General features: G+C 54.8%; 1 protein-coding gene across 3 annotated transcripts; it reads right to left on the bottom strand.

The window, feature by feature from the left end:
- Positions 1-2,539: 2,539 nt before the first annotated feature.
- Positions 2,540-23,691, bottom strand: LOC139245821 (guanine nucleotide-binding protein G(I)/G(S)/G(O) subunit gamma-7-like). 3 transcript variants are annotated; one of them, XM_070871322.1, is made up of 4 exons: positions 23,465-23,691; positions 13,184-13,414; positions 3,487-3,717; positions 2,540-2,771 (listed from the first exon to the last, which is right to left on the bottom strand). In XM_070871322.1, the coding sequence occupies exons 1-4, from the start codon at positions 23,552-23,554 to the stop codon at positions 2,646-2,648; spliced, it is 678 nt and encodes a 225-aa protein (XP_070727423.1). In that variant the 5' UTR covers positions 23,555-23,691; the 3' UTR covers positions 2,540-2,645. The 3 variants fall into 3 exon arrangements, with proteins under 3 accessions (XP_070727423.1, XP_070727425.1, XP_070727426.1); XM_070871324.1 differs by lacking the exons at positions 2,540-2,771; positions 3,487-3,717 and adding an exon at positions 12,237-12,468; XM_070871325.1 differs by lacking the exons at positions 2,540-2,771; positions 3,487-3,717; positions 13,184-13,414 and adding an exon at positions 22,562-22,772.
- Between the last annotated feature and the right edge of the window lie 417 nt (positions 23,692-24,108).

Raw genomic sequence — 24,108 nt, 5'->3', positions numbered from 1 at the left:
GTCGTAACTCACACCGAGTCCCGCTCACCCATCACCCCCTGTGCTCACTGCCCCGTGTCCTAACTCGCACCGAGTCCCACTCACCCATCACCCCCTGTACTCGCTGCCCCATGTCCTAACTCTCACCCAGTCCCGCTCACCCATCACCCCTGTACTCGCTGACCTACACTGGCTCCCGGTTAAGCAACACCTCAATTTCCAACTTCTAATCCTTGTTTTCAAATCCTTCCATGGCCTTGCCCCTCCCTATCTCTGTAATCTCCTCCAGCCCCACAACCTCCCTGAGATGTCTGTGCTCCTCTAATTCTGTCCTCCTGAGTATATCTAATTATAATCATTCCACCATCGGTGGCCTTTCCTCCTGTTGCCTGGGCCCCAAGCTCTGGAACTCCCTAAATCTCTCCGCCTCACTACCTCTCCTCCTTTAAGACGCTCCTTAAAACCTCCCTTTTTGACCAAACTTTTGGTCACCCTAATTTCTACTTATGCGGCTCAGTGTTAAATTTTTATCATAACATTCCTGTGAAGCACCCTGGGACGTTTCACTACATTAAAGGCGCTATATAAATGCAAGTTGTCGAGAAATAAAAATGTACAAATAGAATGTTTCAAAGGGATAAAGAGGACATTTCCCTTCCTGTTGGTATCGATGGTTCCCCTGGATCCTGCGAGGTATTGAGCGGGTTAACTCTTCACTCTGCCCCCTCCCCTGGGGCAGGGCTAAGACTCCGAGCTCAGTGTGTGTGAGTGTTGCAGCTCCCTAGCCCCTAGGCCCTTCCTACGTCTAATCATATTGTCAGCCATGTCAGCATTCTCGCCTCTGAGTCAGAAGATCGTGGATACAAGCCCCACTCCAGAGACTTGAGCCTATAATACGAGGTGACAGTCCAGGGCAGTACTGAGGGAGCGCCGCACTGTTAGAGGAGCAGTACCGAGGGAGCGCCGCACTGTGCTGTCGGAGGGGCGGTACTGAGGGAGCACCACACTGTCGGAGGGGCAATACTGAGGGAGCGCCGCACTGTTGGAGGGGCGGTACCGAGGGAGCGCTGCACTGTCGGAGGGGCAGTACTGAGGGAGCACCACACTGTCGGAGGGGCAATACTGAGGGAGCGCCGCACTGTCGGAGGGGCGGTACTGAGGGAGCGCCGTACTGTTGGAGGGGCGGTACCGAGGGAGCGCTGCACTGTCGGAGGGGCAGTACTGAGGGAGCACCACACTGTCGGAGGGGCAATACTGAGGGAGCCCCGCACTGTCGGAGGGGCGGTACTGAGGGAGCGCCGCACTGTGCTGTCGGAGGGGCGGTACCGAGGGAGCGCTGCACTGTCGGAGGGGCAGTACTGAGGGAGCACCACACTGTCGGAGGGGCAATACTGAGGGAGCCCCGCACGGTCGGAGGGGCGGTACTGAGGGAGCGCCGCACTGTCGGAGGGGCAGTACCGAGGGAGCGCTGCACTGTCGGAGGGGCAGTACCGAGGGAGCGCCGCACTGTGCTGTCGGAGGGGCAGTACTGAGGGAGCGCCGCACTGTTGGAGATGACGTCTTTCGGTTTAGACAGACCCTGTCTATCCTCTCGGGTTGATGTTAAAAAATCCCATGACAATAATCAAAGATGAGCAGGGGAGTTCTCCCTGGGGCCAATATTTATCTCTCAAACAGCATTACTAAAATAGATGACCTGGTCATTATCACATTGCTGTGTGTGGCAGCTTACTGTATGCAAATTGGCTGCTGTGTTTCCCACATTACAACAGTGAGTACACTCCAAAAGTGGCTGTGGGGCGCTTTGGGACGTCCTGATGTTCTGAAAGGCGGTAAATACAAGTATTTCATTTCTATCTAGTTATCCCCTGGAAGCGGGCGCAAGCTGTGAGCTTTCCGCCGATACTTTAGTGTTGCTGAGGGCCTTTGCTCAATCTGCTCTGTGCCCCCACTGCCAACACCAGCCTGCCGAGTCCCCTTCAGGTTCCAGGGGTTTGGATGGGGAATATCGGGAGCTGGCGGAGTGATTGTGGAGCAGGGTTAGTGCCCTCTCGCCCCCAGACACTGGCGGTCACTTCTGGATCTGCTGCATTGTTTCTGAAACCTTCCGTGGTGAGCGGGGGAGATGTTGGGGCGGGGGGCAGGCACTGCTTCTGCTGATCTAACACCTGCCCCCCGCCCCCAGATATCACCGCTGCTCACAGAGCAACGGAACCAGAGATCGGAGAGACTTGTGCAATGTACACACGCTTTATTTTATAACAATCATTTGCATCAAAAGTGATGACATTAAACCATCGAGCCGCATCTCCCCGGCCCCTGTGTGTGTGTGGGGGGGGGGGGGAGAGAGCGGTGTGGGGGGGGGGGGCGGTGTGTGTGTGTATGTGGGGTGGGGGGGGGTATGTGTGTGTGTGGAGGGGGGTGGGTGTGGTGGGGTGTGTGTGTGGGGGGGGTGCGGTGGGGTGTGTGTGTGGGTGGGGTGTGTGGGGGGGTATGTGTGGGGGGGGTGCGGTGGGGTGGGGGTTTGTGTGTGTGTGGGGGGGGGTATGTGTGTGTGGGTGGGGTGTGTGTGTGTGGGGTGGTGTGTGTGGAGGGGGGTGGGGGTGTGTGTGTGGGGGGGGGCGGTGTGTGTGGGGGGTAAGTGTGGGGGTGTGGGGGGTGGGAAGCTAAACGATGGTGCAGGGCTTCTTGTCCTTGAAGGGATTCTCGGATGTTGGGATTCCCATCAGCAGGGGGTCACTCGGTTTGTGTTCCTCGCAGTAAAGCATCAGGTCCCTCGCAGCTTTGGAAATCTGGGGAGAAAAAGAGAGTTGGAAGAATGGAGAGAATGGCTGGTGAGTGAGAGTTGACATTCCCACCCCAATCCGCAGCTCCTGAATGAGGGTGAGGTTAGCGATTGTTGTGGAACTGACGGCCACAGGGAACAGCAGAGGGAAGTTAAAGGGAAGCTGGACAAACACAGGAGGGAGCAGGAATGGAAGGAGCTGGTACTGGAAGGTGGGAGTGACATTGAGCCGGGTTTCTCGTTCACCATTCCTTGTGTCTCTGTGCGTGTTGTGAGAAATGAAACATGATAAAGGAAGGTTTTAAACGATCAATGATCGGGAAATGGAAACAATTTGTTTTCCTGAACTGGATCTAAACAAGTGAGAGAGTGGGGCTGGGACGGGGTCACAGGGTCACGGCCCGGGGTCACAGGGTAACAACTTTGCTCCAGTGGTTTTGTTCCCTCTCTCTCTCTCCGGCCAACGACCTTTAACCCTATCCCAGCCTCACTGAGCTGGGTGAGTGACCAGCGGTGAATCTCACTCTGGCCCCGGGCTCCCTGTGATAGACAGAGGTCAGTGTGTGGCGAGTGACCCCATCAACAGATGCTCACTGACCAATCCCTGTCCTCGGGCTACCCACTGACCAATCCCTGTCCTCAGGGCATTGACCAATCCCTACCCTCGGGCTTCCCGGTGACCAATCACCTGCCAAAGCCCTTGGCCAATCAGCAAGCCTCACCTGCATCCTCTGGGTGCCAGCCTGGAGACGCAGCTGTTCCAGGGCCTGCCTGACCGGGGCGCTGTTGGTGGTGACCATCCTGCTGGACATGTGGTCCTCTGGGAGAGCGGGTCTGAGGGTCAAACATGGAGCACCATCAACACGGCCCACACACAGACCCTCCCGCGTCCCATCACTGCGCGTCCTCTCGCCGCGTGTCCTCTCGCCGTCTGAAAATGTGAGGTCATCCACCTTGGGGGAAAAAAAACAGTAAAGGGGAATATTATTTGAATGGGGAGAAATTACAACATGCTGCGGTGCAGAGGGACCTGGGGGTCCTTGTGCATGAAACTCTTTTAGAGTCTACCTGAAAAACATAAAACATTTATCCGTGCCACCCGACCTGGAAAATTAAAATTCCCCAGCTGCCATGGTGGGATTTGAGCTCATGTCCAAGCCTCTAGATTACTAGTCCAGTAACATAACCACTATGCTACCAACCTCATGAATCCCAAAAAGTTAGTTTGCAGGTGCAGCAGGTAATCAGGAAGGCGAATGGAATGTTGGCCTTCATTGCGAGAGGGATGGAGTACAAAAGCAGGGAGGTCCTGCTGCAACTGTATAGGGTATTGGTGAGGCCGCACCTGGAGTACTGCGTACAGTTTTGGTCACCTTACTTAAGGAAGGATATACTAGCTTTGGAGGGGGTACAGAGACGATTCACTAGGCTGATTCCGGAGATGAGGGGGTCACCTTATGATGATAGATTGAGTAGACTGGGTCTTTACTCGTTGGAGTTCAGAAGGATGAGGGGTGATCTTATAGAAACATTTAAAATAATGAAAGGGATAGACAAGATAGAGGCAGAGAGGTTGTTTCCACTGGTAAGGGAGACTAGAACTAGGGGGCACAGCCTCAAAATACGGGGGAGCCAATTTAAAACCGAGTTGAGAAGGAATTTCTTCTCCCAGAGGGTTGTGAATCTGTGGAATTGTCTGCCCAAGGAAGCAGTTGAGGCTAGCTCATTGAATGTATTCAAGTCACAGATAGATAGATTTTTAACCAATAAGGGAATTAAGGGTTACGGGGAGCGGGCGGGTAAGTGGAGCTGAGTCCACGGCCAGATCAGCCATGATCTTGTTGAATGGCGGAGCAGGCTCGAGGGGCTAGATGGCCTACTCCTGTTCCTAATTCTTATGTGTGCCCGCTCACCGTGTCCCGTCACACTGGTGAGGGGCTAACCGCTGGGCTGTTGTCAGGTTTATCCCCCTCCCCCCTATCTGAGCAGAGCCGTGACACTTCCTGCCCTCCACTCCTTCGCCCCATCATCAAACTCTGGAATTACATCAAATTTACAGCTCGACGGGACGTTGCCGGTGTGCCTCCTCTACCGTCTCCATCTCACCCCATCACCATAACCTTCCATTCCTTTCTCCCTCGTGTGTTTACCTTTAAATGCATCTCTGCTATTTGCTACTGTCTGTGGTAGCGAGTTCGACATTAACAATCGCTAACCACCCTCATTTCAGTCGCTCCAGATTGAGGTGGGAATGTCACTGATGCATGGGCTGAGTCACTTCTCACTCACCAGCCGTTCCCTCGTGCTGTCATCGCTCTCTCCCTCCCTCAATGCTTCCAACTCTCTCCTTTTGTCCCCAGATTTCCAAAGCTGCGAGGGACCTGATGCTTTACTGCGAGGAACCGAGTGACCCCCTGCTGATGGGAATCCCAACATTCGAATCAATTTTCAAACCCAATGGGTTATGCTTAGGGTCGCGATGCTCCCTCAGTATCTGGGCTTCACACTTTAATATTGGTGCCCGAATGATCCAGAGATGTATCGGCTGCCCAAATACTTTCTCATCCACAAGTCTCTGCAGCCCTTCCTTCACTCCAGAAGCACTCAAGCAATGCATTCATCAAACAACTGCACCATTTCCTGGTTGCTCTGATAATCAGGCTCCCTCACTCCTCTCTCATTTCTGATTGTTTATAAAACTATTGTTATCACCCTTTATATTGGCTGGAAGTTTAATTCCAGCTCGCAACCGCTCATCTTACTGTTGGGCTCTTGCTATGCTTTGGGGCTCAGTACCATCACAACAGGCCACCGAGCCACACAGGGCACGCACAATACTCTGTCTAAAACACGGCCTCGTAACATGTGGCGAAAACTCCCAGCCACTGCTCCTGATGGAATTTGAAAACAGTAACCCAGAATCATAGAACAGTTACAGCACAGAAGGCCATTCGGCCCAACGAGCTTGTGCCGGCTCTCTGCAAGAGCCCCTTCAGCTAGTCCCACTCCCCCACCCTTTCCCCGTAACCCTGCACATTCTTTGTCCTTCAGGAACTTATCCAACTCCCTTTTGAAAGCCACGATTGAGTCTGCCTCCACCACCCTCTCAGGCAGCGCATTCCAGATCCTGCGTGAATAAGTTACCTTTGGTACTTTTGCCAGTGACCTTAAATCTGTGTCCTCTGGTTCCCGACCCTTCCACCAATGGGAACAGTTTCTCTCGATCTACTCTGTCCAGACCCCTCATGATTTTGAACACCTCGATCAAATCTTCTCTCAACCTTCTCTGCTCCAAGGAGAACAACCCCGGCTTCTCCAGTCTATCCACGTCACTGAAGTCCCTCACCCCTGGAACCAGTCTCATAAATCCTTTCTGCTCCCTGTTGCCCATTCCCCTTAACTTGTTGAAAATGAATATCGCTGATTAAATTGGGAAAATATGAAAGTAGCTTGTTGAGTGCTGACAAAGATTAGACAGAACTGTACATACCTGAGACCGGGATGCTCCCACTGCCTGCGTGCCCCAAGCCCTGGTACACACGGTGCAGGAATCTGAGTCTCCTTTTCAGTTACAGTCAAGGTGTGAATGAATTGGCGAACCACCAGCCCGTCCTTGTGTTCTGAGTGGAGTGCTCAACCTGACTGATGGATTGCTGCTGTTCATTGGCCCCACCCTGTGGCCCATCTCCCTCCTCCCTCTCGTGTGCTGCCTCATGGGCTTCAGAACAGCAGGTCACACTTGGAAACGTTTCAGGAGCTGCCTGCACACTGAGGGATCTTACAGTTAAATGTCAGACTTCAAAACAAACCACCCCCTCCCTTGCTCTCTGTTTATTTATAAATTCTTTGTTTTAAAATCAGTCCTCTCTGGAATTCTAATCCTTCCGAAGCCCTCCACTCCCCGAGCTCCCGCTCACATCTTTAAAGCGATGTCTTTGGGATTAATTGAAGTTGAGAGGGGGTCGAGAATTGTCCAGAGCTTTAGTTCATTATCTTTGTGATGATTTAATGTTTCCTGTCCCACTTAGTTTTGTCATGCTTCCTACAATTTATGAAGACGTCAGATAACACTCCCAGGCCCATCCCGGCCAGAACCCACCCCAGCCCCCTGCACTCAGGTTACAGAGCAGATGTTAAATCCTCTGGCCTCTCAGCTTAATAGTCATGCCTCAAACAATGCCACAAGAAGCTGTCATGAAATGGCAGTTTGTGGGATCTTACTGTGCACACGGGGGCTGCTGGGATTGGCTCCCGGTGCAGTGGATGGGAGACGTTCTCAATAAACTGTCAGCCGTGGCTCAGTGGGCAGAACTCTCACCTGTGAGTCAGAATTTTGTGGGTTCAAGTTCCACTCCAGAGGCTTGAGCACATAACATCTAGCTGACACTCCCAATGCAGTACTGAGGGAGCGCCGCACTGTCGGAGGGGCAGTACTGAGGGAGCGCCGCACTGTCGGAGGGGCAGTACTGAGGGAGCGCCGCACTGTCGGAGGGGCAGTACTGAGGGAGCACTGCACTGTCGGAGGGGCAGTACTGAGGGAGCGCCGCACTGTCGGAGGGGCAGTACTGAGGGAGCGCCGCACTGTCGGAGGGGCAGTACTGAGGGAGTGCCGCACTGTCGGAGGGGCAGTACTGAGGGAGTGCCGCACTGTCGGAGGGGCAGTACTGAGGGAGCGCCGCACTGTCGGAGGGGCAGTACTGAGGGAGTGCCTCACTGTCGCAGGGGCAGTACTGAGGGAGCGCCTCACTGTCGGAGGGGCAATACTGAGGGAGCGCCACACTGTCGGAGGGGCAGTATTGAGGGAGTGTCGCACTGTCGGAGGGGCAGTACTGAGGGAGTGCCGCACTGTCGGAGGGGCAGTACTGAGGGAGCGCCGCAATGTCGGAGGGGCAGTACTGAGGGAGCGCCTCACTGTCGGAGGGGCAGTACTGAGGGAGCGCCTCACTGTCGCAGGGGCAGTACTGAGGGAGCGCCTCACTGTCGGAGGGGCAGCACTGAGGGAGCGCTGCACTGTCGGAGGGGCAGTACTGAGGGAGTGCCGCTCTGTCGGAGGGGCAGTACTGAGGGAGCGCCTCACTGTCGATGGGGCAGTACTGAGGGAGTGCCGCTCTGTCGGAGGGGCAGTACTGAGGGAGCGCCGCTCTGTCGGAGGGGCAGTACTGAGGGAGCGCCGCTCTGTCGGAGGGGCAGTACTGAGGGAGCGCCGCACTGTCGGAGGGGCAGTACTGAGGGAGCCCCGCACTGTCGGAGGGGCAGTACTGAGGGAGCCCTGCACTGTCGGAGGGGCGGTACTGAGGGAGTGCCGCACTGTCGGAGGGGCAGTACTGAGGGAGCGCCGTACTGTTAGAGGGGCAGTACTGAGGGAGTGCCGCACTGTCGGAGGGGCAGTACTGAGGGAGCGCCGCACTGTCGGAGGGGCAGTACTGAGGGAGCGCCGTACTGTTAGAGGGGCAGTACTGAGGGAGCGCTGTACTGTTAGAGGGGCAGTACTGAGGGAGCGCTGTACTGTTAGAGGGGCAGTACTGAGGGAGCGCTGTACTGTTAGAGGGGCAGTACTGAGGGAGCGCTGTACTGTTAGAGGGGCAGTACTGAGGGAGCGCTGTACTGTTAGAGGGGCAGTACTGAGGGAGCGCTGTACTGTTAGAGGGGCAGTACTGAGGGAGCGCTGTACTGTTAGAGGGGCAGTACTGAGGGAGCGCTGTACTGTCGGAGGGGCAGTACTGAGGGAGCACCGCACTGTCGGAGGGGCAGTACTGAGGGAGCGCTGTACTGTTAGAGGGGCAGTACTGAGGGAGCGCCGTACTGTTAGAGGGGCAGTACTGAGGGAGCGCTGTACTGTTAGAGGGGCAGTACTGAGGGAGCGCTGTACTGTTAGAGGGGCTATCTTTTGGGTGAGACGTTAAACTGAAGCCCCATCTGCCGCCTCAGGTGGGTAAAAGATCCTGTGGCTCTATTGGAAGAAGAGCAGGGGAGTTCAAAAGGAAATTGGATATATACTTGCAAAAGAGAAATGTGCAGGGCTATGGGGAAAGGGCAGTGGGTTAATTGAATAGCTCTTTCACAGAGCCGTGTTTGCCGAATCTCTACCACTCTGATTCTCCTGGTATCCTGGGCAATATTGCTGTCTGTTACATCTTGCTGTGCAAGTTGGCTGCTGCATTTCCTACATTACAATACTGACTACATTTGAGAGCACTGTCTTTGGGACGTCCTGAGGGTGTGACAGGTGCTATATAAATGCAAGTTCTTTTTCAGTTTGTGTTCCACTTGTAATGTTAATGTAAGTCAGTCACTGTATAAATGCTTTGAAGTGCAATTCCTCTGGCCCTCCCGAGACCTAGAGAATGTTGGTCAGCTTCTGTGCCCCGAGATTGGCAAATGTGACACTTGAATAATTTCTCAACATTGTGTGTAAAATATGTAAGCTGCAGAATGTGCTGCCCGATCGGCCAGACTCTGCTCCGAGACCGGTTTGATCTCCACCCCCTCCCTTTGTATGTGTGTGTCTGGGCCCCCCCCCTGCCCTGTGTCGGCTGGAGACGGTGTTTCTCACTGGGCAGCCCTGGCTCCGATCACTGTTCCCACAGAGCGGGGTGTCACAAAAAGGGGCAGCACTGATGCATAAATGGTAGAAAATAACTTTAAAATTGGAGAATGTTATAAATAAATGATTGGAATGGATTGTTATGTTTTCATGGTTCGCCCGACTGCATTCCAGAGCTGCGAGGTGTTGTGGGAGGGAGGGGGGGGGTGGGGGGGCATTAGCTGCCGGTGGGGAGGGGGGGGGGGAGGGAGGGAGGGGGGGGGGTGGGGGGGCATTAGCTGCCGGTGCCGGGGAGCTGAAACAATGAGCCGCGACACACCGACTGTTTAATAGGGAAAGCCAGCAGTGTTCGAATCGTGACCTGTAACCCCAGCCTTGACCCGTCACAGCAGGCCACACCAGAAAGTTGCAAAGGGACTTGTGACAGATTAACTGAGCGGCTGGAGATAAATCTGGGAAAGTGTGAGCTCAGCCACTTTGGGCCGAAGGTGTTTTAACGGCTCGGTGTGGAGCAGTCCGCTTTTATCTGGCTCTGGCAGTGACACTGGATTGGTTTGTGTTACTCTGCCCTGTGTTCCTGAGAACTGCCCGTGTCCTAACTCGCACCGAGTCCCGCTCACCCATCACCCCCTGTGCTCACTGCCCCGTGTCCTAACTCACACCCAGTCCCACTCACCCATCACCCCCTGTGCTCACTGCCCCGTGTCCTAACTCGCATCCAGTCCCACTCACCCATCACCCCCTGTGCTCACTGCCCCGTGTCCTAACTCGCATCCAGTCCCACTCACCCATCACCCCCTGTGCTCACTGCCCCGTGTCCTAACTCACACCCAGTCCCACTCACCCATCACCCCCTGTGCTCACTGCCCCGTGTCCTAACTCGCACCGAGTCCCGCTCACCCATCACCCCCTGTGCTCACTGCCCCGTGTCCTAACTCGCACCCAGTCCCACTCACCCATCACCCCCTGTGCTCACTGCCCCGTGTCCTAACTCTCACCCAGTCCCGCTCACCCATCACCCCTGTACTCGCTGACCTACACTGGCTCCCGGTTAAGCAACACCTCAATTTCCAACTTCTAATCCTTGTTTTCAAATCCTTCCATGGCCTTGCCCCTCCCTATCTCTGTAAACTCCTCCAGCCCCACAACCTCCCTGAGATGTCTGTGCTCCTCTAATTCTGTCCTCCTGAGTATACCTGATTATAATCATTCCACCATCGGTGGCCTTTCCTCCTGTTGCCTGGGCCCCAAGCTCTGGAACTCCCTAAATCTCTCCTCCTTTAAGACGCTCCTTAAAACCTCCCTTTTTGACCAAACTTTTGGTCACCCTAATTTCTACTTATGCGGCTCAGTGTTAAATTTTTATCATAACATTCCTGTGAAGCACCCTGGGACGTTTCACTACATTAAAGGCGCTATATAAATGCAAGTTGTTGAGAAATAAAAATGTACAAATAGAATGTTTCAAAGGGATAAAGAGGACATTTCCCTTCCTGTTGGTATCGATGGTTCCCCTGGATCCTGCGAGGTATTGAGCGGGTTAACTCTTCACTCTGCCCCCTCCCCTGGGGCAGGGCTAAGACTCCGAGCTCAGTGTGTGTGAGTGTTGCAGCTCCCTAGCCCCTGGGCCCTTCCTACGTCTAATCATATTGTCAGCCATGTCAGCATTCTCGCCTCTGAGTCAGAAGATCGTGGATACAAGCCCCACTCCAGAGACTTGAGCCTATAATACGAGGTGACAGTCCAGGGCAGTACTGAGGGAGCGCCGCACTGTGCTGTCGGAGGGGCGGTACTGAGGGAGTGCCGCACTGTCGGAGGGGCGGTACTGAGGGAGTGCCGCACTGTCGGAGGGGCGGTACCGAGGGAGCGCCGCACTGTGCTGTCGGAGGGGCGGTACTGAGGGAGCGCCGCACTGTTGGAGATGACGTCTTTCGGTTTAGACAGACCCTGTCTATCCTCTCAGGTTGATGTTAAAAAATCCCATGACAATAATCAAAGATGAGCAGGGGAGTTCTCCCTGGGGCCAATATTTATCTCTCAAACAGCATTACTAAAATAGATGACCTGGTCATTATCACATTGCTGTGTGTGGCAGCTTACTGTATGCAAATTGGCTGCTGTGTTTCCCACATTACAACAGTGAGTACACTCCAAAAGTGGCTGTGGGGCGCTTTGGGACGTCCTGATGTTCTGAAAGGCGGTAAATACAAGTATTTCATTTCTATCTAGTTATCCCCTGGAAGCGGGCGCAAGCTGTGAGCTTTCCGCCGATACTTTAGTGTTGCTGAGGGCCTTTGCTCAATCTGCTCTGTGCCCCCACTGCCAACACCAGCCTGCCGAGTCCCCTTCAGGTTCCAGGGGTTTGGATGGGGAATATCGGGAGCTGGCGGAGTGATTGTGGAGCAGGGTTAGTGCCCTCTCGCCCCCAGACACTGGCGGTCACTTCTGGATCTGCTGCATTGTTTCTGAAACCTTCCGTGGTGAGCGGGGGAGATGTTGGGGCGGGGGGCAGGCACTGCTTCTGCTGATCTAACACCTGCCCCCCGCCCCCAGATATCACCGCTGCTCACAGAGCAACGGAACCAGAGATCGGAGAGACTTGTGCAATGTACACACGCTTTATTTTATAACAATCATTTGCATCAAAAGTGATGACATTAAACCATCGAGCCGCATCTCCCCGGCCCCTGTGTGTGTGTGGGGGGGGGGGGGAGAGAGCGGTGTGGGGGGGGGGGGCGGTGTGTGTGTGTATGTGGGGTGGGGGGGGGTATGTGTGTGTGTGGAGGGGGGTGGGTGTGGTGGGGTGTGTGTGTGGGGGGGGTGCGGTGGGGTGTGTGTGTGGGTGGGGTGTGTGGGGGGGTATGTGTGGGGGGGGTGCGGTGGGGTGGGGGTTTGTGTGTGTGTGGGGGGGGGTATGTGTGTGTGGGTGGGGTGTGTGTGTGTGGGGTGGTGTGTGTGGAGGGGGGTGGGGGTGTGTGTGTGGGGGGGGGCGGTGTGTGTGGGGGGTAAGTGTGGGGGTGTGGGGGGTGGGAAGCTAAACGATGGTGCAGGGCTTCTTGTCCTTGAAGGGATTCTCGGATGTTGGGATTCCCATCAGCAGGGGGTCACTCGGTTTGTGTTCCTCGCAGTAAAGCATCAGGTCCCTCGCAGCTTTGGAAATCTGGGGAGAAAAAGAGAGTTGGAAGAATGGAGAGAATGGCTGGTGAGTGAGAGTTGACATTCCCACCCCAATCCGCAGCTCCTGAATGAGGGTGAGGTTAGCGATTGTTGTGGAACTGACGGCCACAGGGAACAGCAGAGGGAAGTTAAAGGGAAGCTGGACAAACACAGGAGGGAGCAGGAATGGAAGGAGCTGGTACTGGAAGGTGGGAGTGACATTGAGCCGGGTTTCTCGTTCACCATTCCTTGTGTCTCTGTGCGTGTTGTGAGAAATGAAACATGATAAAGGAAGGTTTTAAACGATCAATGATCGGGAAATGGAAACAATTTGTTTTCCTGAACTGGATCTAAACAAGTGAGAGAGTGGGGCTGGGACGGGGTCACAGGGTCACGGCCCGGGGTCACAGGGTAACAACTTTGCTCCAGTGGTTTTGTTCCCTCTCTCTCTCTCCGGCCAACGACCTTTAACCCTATCCCAGCCTCACTGAGCTGGGTGAGTGACCAGCGGTGAATCTCACTCTGGCCCCGGGCTCCCTGTGATAGACAGAGGTCAGTGTGTGGCGAGTGACCCCATCAACAGATGCTCACTGACCAATCCCTGTCCTCGGGCTACCCACTGACCAATCCCTGTCCTCAGGGCATTGACCAATCCCTACCCTCGGGCTTCCCGGTGACCAATCACCTGCCAAAGCCCTTGGCCAATCAGCAAGCCTCACCTGCATCCTCTGGGTGCCAGCCTGGAGACGCAGCTGTTCCAGGGCCTGCCTGACCGGGGCGCTGTTGGTGGTGACCATCCTGCTGGACATGTGGTCCTCTGGGAGAGCGGGTCTGAGGGTCAAACATGGAGCACCATCAACACGGCCCACACACAGACCCTCCCGCGTCCCATCACTGCGCGTCCTCTCGCCGCGTGTCCTCTCGCCGTCTGAAAATGTGAGGTCATCCACCTTGGGGGAAAAAAAACAGTAAAGGGGAATATTATTTGAATGGGGAGAAATTACAACATGCTGCGGTGCAGAGGGACCTGGGGGTCCTTGTGCATGAAACTCTTTTAGAGTCTACCTGAAAAACATAAAACATTTATCCGTGCCACCCGACCTGGAAAATTAAAATTCCCCAGCTGCCATGGTGGGATTTGAGCTCATGTCCAAGCCTCTAGATTACTAGTCCAGTAACATAACCACTATGCTACCAACCTCATGAATCCCAAAAAGTTAGTTTGCAGGTGCAGCAGGTAATCAGGAAGGCGAATGGAATGTTGGCCTTCATTGCGAGAGGGATGGAGTACAAAAGCAGGGAGGTCCTGCTGCAACTGTATAGGGTATTGGTGAGGCCGCACCTGGAGTACTGCGTACAGTTTTGGTCACCTTACTTAAGGAAGGATATACTAGCTTTGGAGGGGGTACAGAGACGATTCACTAGGCTGATTCCGGAGATGAGGGGGTCACCTTATGATGATAGATTGAGTAGACTGGGTCTTTACTCGTTGGAGTTCAGAAGGATGAGGGGTGATCTTATAGAAACATTTAAAATAATGAAAGGGATAGACAAGATAGAGGCAGAGAGGTTGTTTCCACTGGTAAGGGAGACTAGAACTAGGGGGCACAGCCTCAAAATACGGGGGAGCCAATTTAAAACCGAGTTGAGAAGGAATTTCTTCTCCCAGAGGGTTGTGAATCTGTGGAATTGTCTGCCCAAGGAAGCAGTTGAGGCTAGCTCATTGAATGTATTCAAGTCACAGATAGATAGATTTTTAACCAATAAGGGAATTAAGGGTTACGGGGAGCGGGCGGGTAAGTGGAGCTGAGTCCACGGCCAGATCAGCCATGATCTTGTTGAATGGCGGAGCAGGCTCGAGGGGCTAGATGGCCTACTCCTGTTCCTAATTCTTATGTGTGCCCGCTCACCGTGTCCCGTCACACTGGTGAGGGGCTAACCGCTGGGCTGTTGTCAGGTTTATCCCCCTCCCCCCTATCTGAGCAGAGCCGTGACACTTCCTGCCCTCCACTCCTTCGCCCCATCATCAAACTCTGGAATTACATCAAATTTACAGCTCGACGGGACGTTGCCGGTGTGCCTCCTCTACCGTCTCCATCTCACCCCATCACCATAACCTTCCATTCCTTTCTCCCTCGTGTGTTTACCTTTAAATGCATCTCTGCTATTTGCTACTGTCTGTGGTAGCGAGTTCGACATTAACAATCGCTAACCACCCTCATTTCAGTCGCTCCAGATTGAGGTGGGAATGTCACTGATGCATGGGCTGAGTCACTTCTCACTCACCAGCCGTTCCCTCGTGCTGTCATCGCTCTCTCCCTCCCTCAATGCTTCCAACTCTCTCCTTTTGTCCCCAGATTTCCAAAGCTGCGAGGGACCTGATGCTTTACTGCGAGGAACCGAGTGACCCCCTGCTGATGGGAATCCCAACATTCGAATCAATTTTCAAACCCAATGGGTTATGCTTAGGGTCGCGATGCTCCCTCAGTATCTGGGCTTCACACTTTAATATTGGTGCCCGAATGATCCAGAGATGTATCGGCTGCCCAAATACTTTCTCATCCACAAGTCTCTGCAGCCCTTCCTTCACTCCAGAAGCACTCAAGCAATGCATTCATCAAACAACTGCACCATTTCCTGGTTGCTCTGATAATCAGGCTCCCTCACTCCTCTCTCATTTCTGATTGTTTATAAAACTATTGTTATCACCCTTTATATTGGCTGGAAGTTTAATTCCAGCTCGCAACCGCTCATCTTACTGTTGGGCTCTTGCTATGCTTTGGGGCTCAGTACCATCACAACAGGCCACCGAGCCACACAGGGCACGCACAATACTCTGTCTAAAACACGGCCTCGTAACATGTGGCGAAAACTCCCAGCCACTGCTCCTGATGGAATTTGAAAACAGTAACCCAGAATCATAGAACAGTTACAGCACAGAAGGCCATTCGGCCCAACGAGCTTGTGCCGGCTCTCTGCAAGAGCCCCTTCAGCTAGTCCCACTCCCCCACCCTTTCCCCGTAACCCTGCACATTCTTTGTCCTTCAGGAACTTATCCAACTCCCTTTTGAAAGCCACGATTGAGTCTGCCTCCACCACCCTCTCAGGCAGCGCATTCCAGATCCTGCGTGAATAAGTTACCTTTGGTACTTTTGCCAGTGACCTTAAATCTGTGTCCTCTGGTTCCCGACCCTTCCACCAATGGGAACAGTTTCTCTCGATCTACTCTGTCCAGACCCCTCATGATTTTGAACACCTCGATCAAATCTTCTCTCAACCTTCTCTGCTCCAAGGAGAACAACCCCGGCTTCTCCAGTCTATCCACGTCACTGAAGTCCCTCACCCCTGGAACCAGTCTCATAAATCCTTTCTGCTCCCTGTTGCCCATTCCCCTTAACTTGTTGAAAATGAATATCGCTGATTAAATTGGGAAAATATGAAAGTAGCTTGTTGAGTGCTGACAAAGATTAGACAGAACTGTACATACCTGAGACCGGGATGCTCCCACTGCCTGCGTGCCCCAAGCCCTGGTACACACGGTGCAGGAATCTGAGTCTCCTTTTCAGTTACAGTCAAGGTGTGAATGAATTGGCGAACCACCAGCCCGTCCTTGTGTTCTGAGTGGAGTGCTCAACCTGACTGATGGATTGCTGCTGTTCATTGGCCCCACCCTGTGGCCCATCTCCCTCCTCCCTCTCGTGTGCTGCCTCATGGGCTTCAGAACAGCAGGTCACACTTGGAAACGTTTCAGGAGCTGCCTGCACACTGAGGGATCTTACAGTTAAATGTCAGACTTCAAAACAAACCACCCCCTCCCTTGCTCTCTGTTTATTTATAAATTCTTTGTTTTAAAATCAGTCCTCTCTGGAATTCTAATCCTTCCGAAGCCCTCCACTCCCCGAGCTCCCGCTCACATCTTTAAAGCGATGTCTTTGGGATTAATTGAAGTTGAGAGGGGGTCGAGAATTGTCCAGAGCTTTAGTTCATTATCTTTGTGATGATTTAATGTTTCCTGTCCCACTTAGTTTTGTCATGCTTCCTACAATTTATGAAGACGTCAGATAACACTCCCAGGCCCATCCCGGCCAGAACCCACCCCAGCCCCCTGCACTCAGGTTACAGAGCAGATGTTAAATCCTCTGGCCTCTCAGCTTAATAGTCATGCCTCAAACAATGCCACAAGAAGCTGTCATGAAATGGCAGTTTGTGGGATCTTACTGTGCACACGGGGGCTGCTGGGATTGGCTCCCGGTGCAGTGGATGGGAGACGTTCTCAATAAACTGTCAGCCGTGGCTCAGTGGGCAGAACTCTCACCTGTGAGTCAGAATTTTGTGGGTTCAAGTTCCACTCCAGAGGCTTGAGCACATAACATCTAGCTGACACTCCCAATGCAGTACTGAGGGAGCGCCGCACTGTCGGAGGGGCAGTACTGAGGGAGCGCCGCACTGTCGGAGGGGCAGTACTGAGGGAGCGCCGCACTGTCGGAGGGGCAGTACTGAGGGAGCACTGCACTGTCGGAGGGGCAGTACTGAGGGAGCGCCGCACTGTCGGAGGGGCAGTACTGAGGGAGCGCCGCACTGTCGGAGGGGCAGTACTGAGGGAGTGCCGCACTGTCGGAGGGGCAGTACTGAGGGAGTGCCGCACTGTCGGAGGGGCAGTACTGAGGGAGCGCCGCACTGTCGGAGGGGCAGTACTGAGGGAGTGCCTCACTGTCGCAGGGGCAGTACTGAGGGAGCGCCTCACTGTCGGAGGGGCAATACTGAGGGAGCGCCACACTGTCGGAGGGGCAGTATTGAGGGAGTGTCGCACTGTCGGAGGGGCAGTACTGAGGGAGTGCCGCACTGTCGGAGGGGCAGTACTGAGGGAGCGCCGCAATGTCGGAGGGGCAGTACTGAGGGAGCGCCTCACTGTCGGAGGGGCAGTACTGAGGGAGCGCCTCACTGTCGCAGGGGCAGTACTGAGGGAGCGCCTCACTGTCGGAGGGGCAGCACTGAGGGAGCGCTGCACTGTCGGAGGGGCAGTACTGAGGGAGTGCCGCTCTGTCGGAGGGGCAGTACTGAGGGAGCGCCTCACTGTCGATGGGGCAGTACTGAGGGAGTGCCGCTCTGTCGGAGGGGCAGTACTGAGGGAGCGCCGCTCTGTCGGAGGGGCAGTACTGAGGGAGCGCCGCTCTGTCGGAGGGGCAGTACTGAGGGAGCGCCGCACTGTCGGAGGGGCAGTACTGAGGGAGCCCCGCACTGTCGGAGGGGCAGTACTGAGGGAGCCCTGCACTGTCGGAGGGGCGGTACTGAGGGAGTGCCGCACTGTCGGAGGGGCAGTACTGAGGGAGCGCCGTACTGTTAGAGGGGCAGTACTGAGGGAGTGCCGCACTGTCGGAGGGGCAGTACTGAGGGAGCGCCGCACTGTCGGAGGGGCAGTACTGAGGGAGCGCCGTACTGTTAGAGGGGCAGTACTGAGGGAGCGCTGTACTGTTAGAGGGGCAGTACTGAGGGAGCGCTGTACTGTTAGAGGGGCAGTACTGAGGGAGCGCTGTACTGTTAGAGGGGCAGTACTGAGGGAGCGCTGTACTGTTAGAGGGGCAGTACTGAGGGAGCGCTGTACTGTTAGAGGGGCAGTACTGAGGGAGCGCTGTACTGTTAGAGGGGCAGTACTGAGGGAGCGCTGTACTGTTAGAGGGGCAGTACTGAGGGAGCGCTGTACTGTCGGAGGGGCAGTACTGAGGGAGCACCGCACTGTCGGAGGGGCAGTACTGAGGGAGCGCTGTACTGTTAGAGGGGCAGTACTGAGGGAGCGCCGTACTGTTAGAGGGGCAGTACTGAGGGAGCGCTGTACTGTTAGAGGGGCAGTACTGAGGGAGCGCTGTACTGTTAGAGGGGCTATCTTTTGGGTGAGACGTTAAACTGAAGCCCCATCTGCCGCCTCAGGTGGGTAAAAGATCCTGTGGCTCTATTGGAAGAAGAGCAGGGGAGTTCAAAAGGAAATTGGATATATACTTGCAAAAGAGAAATGTGCAGGGCTATGGGGAAAGGGCAGTGGGTTAATTGAATAGCTCTTTCACAGAGCCGTGTTTGCCGAATCTCTACCACTCTGATTCTCCTGGTATCCTGGGCAATATTGCTGTCTGTTACATCTTGCTGTGCAAGTTGGCTGCTGCATTTCCTACATTACAATACTGACTACATTTGAGAGCACTGTCTTTGGGACGTCCTGAGGGTGTGACAGGTGCTATATAAATGCAAGTTCTTTTTCAGTTTGTGTTCCACTTGTAATGTTAATGTAAGTCAGTCACTGTATAAATGCTTTGAAGTGCAATTCCTCTGGCCCTCCCGAGACCTAGAGAATGTTGGTCAGCTTCTGTGCCCCGAGATTGGCAAATGTGACACTTGAATAATTTCTCAACATTGTGTGTAAAATATGTAAGCTGCAGAATGTGCTGCCCGATCGGCCAGACTCTGCTCCGAGACCGGTTTGATCTCCACCCCCTCCCTTTGTATGTGTGTGTCTGGGCCCCCCCCCTGCCCTGTGTCGGCTGGAGACGGTGTTTCTCACTGGGCAGCCCTGGCTCCGATCACTGTTCCCACAGAGCGGGGTGTCACAAAAAGGGGCAGCACTGATGCATAAATGGTAGAAAATAACTTTAAAATTGGAGAATGTTATAAATAAATGATTGGAATGGATTGTTATGTTTTCATGGTTCGCCCGACTGCATTCCAGAGCTGCGAGGTGTTGTGGGGGGGAGGGGTGGGAGGGAGGGAGGGGGGGGTGGGGGGGCATTAGCTGCCGGTGCCGGGGAGCTGAAACAATGAGCCGCGACACACCGACTGTTTAATAGGGAAAGCCAGCAGTGTTCGAATCGTGACCTGTAACCCCAGCCTTGACCCGTCACAGCAGGCCACACCAGAAAGTTGCAAAGGGACTTGTGACAGATTAACTGAGCGGCTGGAGATAAATCTGGGAAAGTGTGAGCTCAGCCACTTTGGGCCGAAGGTGTTTTAACGGCTCGGTGTGGAGCAGTCCGCTTTTATCTGGCTCTGGCAGTGACACTGGATTGGTTTGTGTTACTCTGCCCTGTGTTCCTGAGAACTGCCCGTGTCCTAACTCGCACCGAGTCCCGCTCACCCATCACCCCCTGTGCTCACTGCCCCGTGTCCTAACTCACACCCAGTCCCACTCACCCATCACCCCCTGTGCTCACTGCCCCGTGTCCTAACTCGCATCCAGTCCCACTCACCCATCACCCCCTGTGCTCACTGCCCCGTGTCCTAACTCGCATCCAGTCCCACTCACCCATCACCCCCTGTGCTCACTGCCCCGTGTCCTAACTCACACCCAGTCCCACTCACCCATCACCCCCTGTGCTCACTGCCCCGTGTCCTAACTCGCACCGAGTCCCGCTCACCCATCACCCCCTGTGCTCACTGCCCCGTGTCCTAACTCGCACCCAGTCCCACTCACCCATCACCCCCTGTGCTCACTGCCCCGTGTCCTAACTCTCACCCAGTCCCGCTCACCCATCACCCCTGTACTCGCTGACCTACACTGGCTCCCGGTTAAGCAACACCTCAATTTCCAACTTCTAATCCTTGTTTTCAAATCCTTCCATGGCCTTGCCCCTCCCTATCTCTGTAAACTCCTCCAGCCCCACAACCTCCCTGAGATGTCTGTGCTCCTCTAATTCTGTCCTCCTGAGTATACCTGATTATAATCATTCCACCATCGGTGGCCTTTCCTCCTGTTGCCTGGGCCCCAAGCTCTGGAACTCCCTAAATCTCTCCTCCTTTAAGACGCTCCTTAAAACCTCCCTTTTTGACCAAACTTTTGGTCACCCTAATTTCTACTTATGCGGCTCAGTGTTAAATTTTTATCATAACATTCCTGTGAAGCACCCTGGGACGTTTCACTACATTAAAGGCGCTATATAAATGCAAGTTGTTGAGAAATAAAAATGTACAAATAGAATGTTTCAAAGGGATAAAGAGGACATTTCCCTTCCTGTTGGTATCGATGGTTCCCCTGGATCCTGCGAGGTATTGAGCGGGTTAACTCTTCACTCTGCCCCCTCCCCTGGGGCAGGGCTAAGACTCCGAGCTCAGTGTGTGTGAGTGTTGCAGCTCCCTAGCCCCTGGGCCCTTCCTACGTCTAATCATATTGTCAGCCATGTCAGCATTCTCGCCTCTGAGTCAGAAGATCGTGGATACAAGCCCCACTCCAGAGACTTGAGCCTATAATACGAGGTGACAGTCCAGGGCAGTACTGAGGGAGCGCCGCACTGTGCTGTCGGAGGGGCGGTACTGAGGGAGTGCCGCACTGTCGGAGGGGCGGTACTGAGGGAGTGCCGCACTGTCGGAGGGGCAGTACCGAGGGAGCGCCGCACTGTGCTGTCGGAGGGGCGGTACTGAGGGAGCGCCGCACTGTTGGAGATGACGTCTTTCGGTTTAGACAGACCCTGTCTATCCTCTCAGGTTGATGTTAAAAAATCCCATGACAATAATCAAAGATGAGCAGGGGAGTTCTCCCTGGGGCCAATATTTATCTCTCAAACAGCATTACTAAAATAGATGACCTGGTCATTATCACATTGCTGTGTGTGGCAGCTTACTGTATGCAAATTGGCTGCTGTGTTTCCCACATTACAACAGTGAGTACACTCCAAAAGTGGCTGTGGGGCGCTTTGGGACGTCCTGATGTTCTGAAAGGCGGTAAATACAAGTATTTCATTTCTATCTAGTTATCCCCTGGAAGCGGGCGCAAGCTGTGAGCTTTCCGCCGATACTTTAGTGTTGCTGAGGGCCTTTGCTCAATCTGCTCTGTGCCCCCACTGCCAACACCAGCCTGCCGAGTCCCCTTCAGGTTCCAGGGGTTTGGATGGGGAATATCGGGAGCTGGCGGAGTGATTGTGGAGCAGGGTTAGTGCCCTCTCGCCCCCAGACACTGGCGGTCACTTCTGAATCTGCTGCATTGTTTCTGAAACCTTCCGTGGTGAGCGGGGGAGATGTTGGGGCGGGGGGCAGGCACTGCTTCTGCTGATCTAACACCTGCCCCCCGCCCCCAGATATCACCGCTGCTCACAGAGCAACGGAACCAGAGATCGGAGAGACTTGTGCAATGTACACACACGCTTTATTTTATAACAATCATTTGCATCAAAAGTGATGACATTAAACCATCGAGCCGCATCTCCCCGGCCCCTGTGTGTGTGTGTGGGGGGGGGGGGTGTGTGTGGGGGGGGGGGGGAGAGCGGTGTGGGGGGGGGGGGGGGTATGTGTGTGTGTGGAGGGGGGTGGGTGTGGTGGGATGTGTGTGTGTGGGGGGGGCTGTGTGTGTGGGGGGGGCTGTGTGTGTGGGGGGGGGGGTGTGTGTGTGGGGGGGGCTGTGTGTGTGGGGGGGGCTGTGTGTGTGGGGGGGGCTGTGTGTGTGGGGGGGGCTGTGTGTGTGGGGGGGGCTGTGTGTGTGGGGGGGGCTGTGTGTGTGGGGGGGGGGGTGTGTGTGTGGGGGGGGCTGTGTGTGTGGGGGGGGCTGTGTGTGTGGGGGGGGCTGTGTGTGTGGGGGGGGCTGTGTGTGTGGGGGGGGCTGTGTGTGTGGGTGTGGGGTGTGTGTGTGTGTGTGTGTGTGGGGGGGGGGGGTGTGTGGGGGGGTGGGGTGGGGTGTGTGTGTGTGGGGTGGGGTGTGTGTGTGGGGGGTATGTGTGGGGTGGGGTGTGTGTGGGTGGGGTGGGGTGTGTGGGGTGGGGGGGGGGTATGTGTGGGGTGGGGTGTGTGTGTGTGGGGTGGGGTGTGTGTGTGGGGGGTATGTGTGGGGTGGGGTGTGTGTGGGTGGGGTGTGTGTGTGTGTGGGGGGGTATGTGTGGGGGGGTATGTGTGTGTGGGTGGGGGGTGGGTGTGGGGGGGGCTGTGTGTGTGGGGGGGGCTGTGTGTGTGGGTGGGGCGGTGTGTGTGGGGGGTAAGTGTGGGGTGGGGGTGTGTGTGTGTGTGGGGGGGGTGTGTGTGTGTGGGGTGGTGTGTGTGGGGGGGTATGTGTGTGGGGGGGTATGTGTGGGGTGGGGGTTTGTGTGTGTGTGGGGGGGGGTATGTGTGTGTGGGTGGGGTGTGTGTGTGTGGAGGGGGGTGGGTGTGGTGGGGGTGTGTGTGTGGGGGGGGGCGGTGTGTGTGGGGGGTAAGTGTGGGGGTGTGGGGGGTGGGAAGCTAAACGATGGTGCAGGGCTTCTTGTCCTTGAAGGGATTCTCGGATGTTGGGATTCCCATCAGCAGGGGGTCACTCGGTTTGTGTTCCTCGCAGTAAAGCATCAGGTCCCTCGCAGCTTTGGAAATCTGGGGAGAAGAAGAGAGTTGGAAGAATGGAGAGAATGTCTGGTGAGTGAGAGTTGACATTCCCACCCCAATCCGCAGCTCCTGAATGAGGGTCAGGTTAGCGATTGTTGTGGAACTGACGGCCACAGGGAACAGCAGAGGGAAGTTAAAGGGAAGCTGGACAAACACAGGAGGGAGCAGGAATGGAAGGAGCTGGTTCTGGAAGGTGGGAGTGACATTGAGCCGGGTTTCTCGCTCACCATTCCTTGTGTCTCTGTGCGTGTTGTGAGAAATGAAACATGATAAAGGAAGGTTTTAAACGATCAATGATCGGGAAATGGAAACAATATGTTTTCCTGAACTGGATCTAAACAAGTGAGAGAGTGGGGTTGGGACGGGGTCACAGGGTAACAACTTTGCTCCAGTGGTTTTGTTCCCTCTCTCTCTCCGGCCAACGACCTTTAACCCTATCCCAGCCTCACTGAGCTGGGTGAGTGACCAGCGGTGAATCTCACTCTGGCCCCGGGCTCCCTGTGATAGACAGAGGTCAGTGTGTGGCGAGTGACCCCATCAACAGATGCTCATTGACCAATACCTGTCCTCGGGCTACACACTGACCAATCCCTGTCCTCAGGGCATTGACCAATCCCTACCCTCGGGCTTCCCGGTGACCAATCACCTGCCAAAGCCCTTGGCCAATCAGCAAGCCTCACCTGCATCCTCTGGGTGCCAGCCTGGAGACGCAGCTGTTCCAGGGCCTGCCTGACCGGGGCGCTGTTGGTGGTGACCATCCTGCTGGACATGTGGTCCTCTGGGAGAGCGGGTCTGAGGGTCAAACATGGAGCACCATCAACACGGCCCACACACAGACCCTCCCGCGTCCCATCACTGCGCGTCCTCTCGCCGCGTGTCCTCTCGCCGTCTGAAAATGTGAGGTCATCCACCTTGGGGGAAAAAAACCAGTAAAGGGGAATATTATTTGAATGGGGAGAAATTACAACATGCTGCGGTGCAGAGGGACCTGGGGGTCCTTGTGCATGAAACTCTTTGAGTCTACCTGCAAAACATAAAACATTTATCCGTGCCACCCGACCTGGAAAATTAAAATTCCCCAGCTGCCATGGTGGGATTTGAGCTCATGTCCAAGCCTCTAGATTACTAGTCCAGTAACATAACCACTATGCTACCAACCTCATGAATCCCAAAAAGTTAGTTTGCAGGTGCAGCAGGTAATCAGGAAGGCGAATGGAATGTTGGCCTTCATTGCGAGAGGGATGGAGTACAAAAGCAGGGAGGTCCTGCTGCAACTGTACAGGGTATTGGTGAGGCCGCACCTGGAGTACTGCGTACAGTTTTG

The sequence above is a fragment of the Pristiophorus japonicus genome, unplaced genomic scaffold, assembly GCF_044704955.1.
Source record: "Pristiophorus japonicus isolate sPriJap1 unplaced genomic scaffold, sPriJap1.hap1 HAP1_SCAFFOLD_2398, whole genome shotgun sequence".
Lineage (NCBI taxonomy): Eukaryota > Metazoa > Chordata > Chondrichthyes > Pristiophoridae > Pristiophorus > Pristiophorus japonicus.
This window is presented reverse-complemented; position numbering and strand designations above follow the sequence as displayed.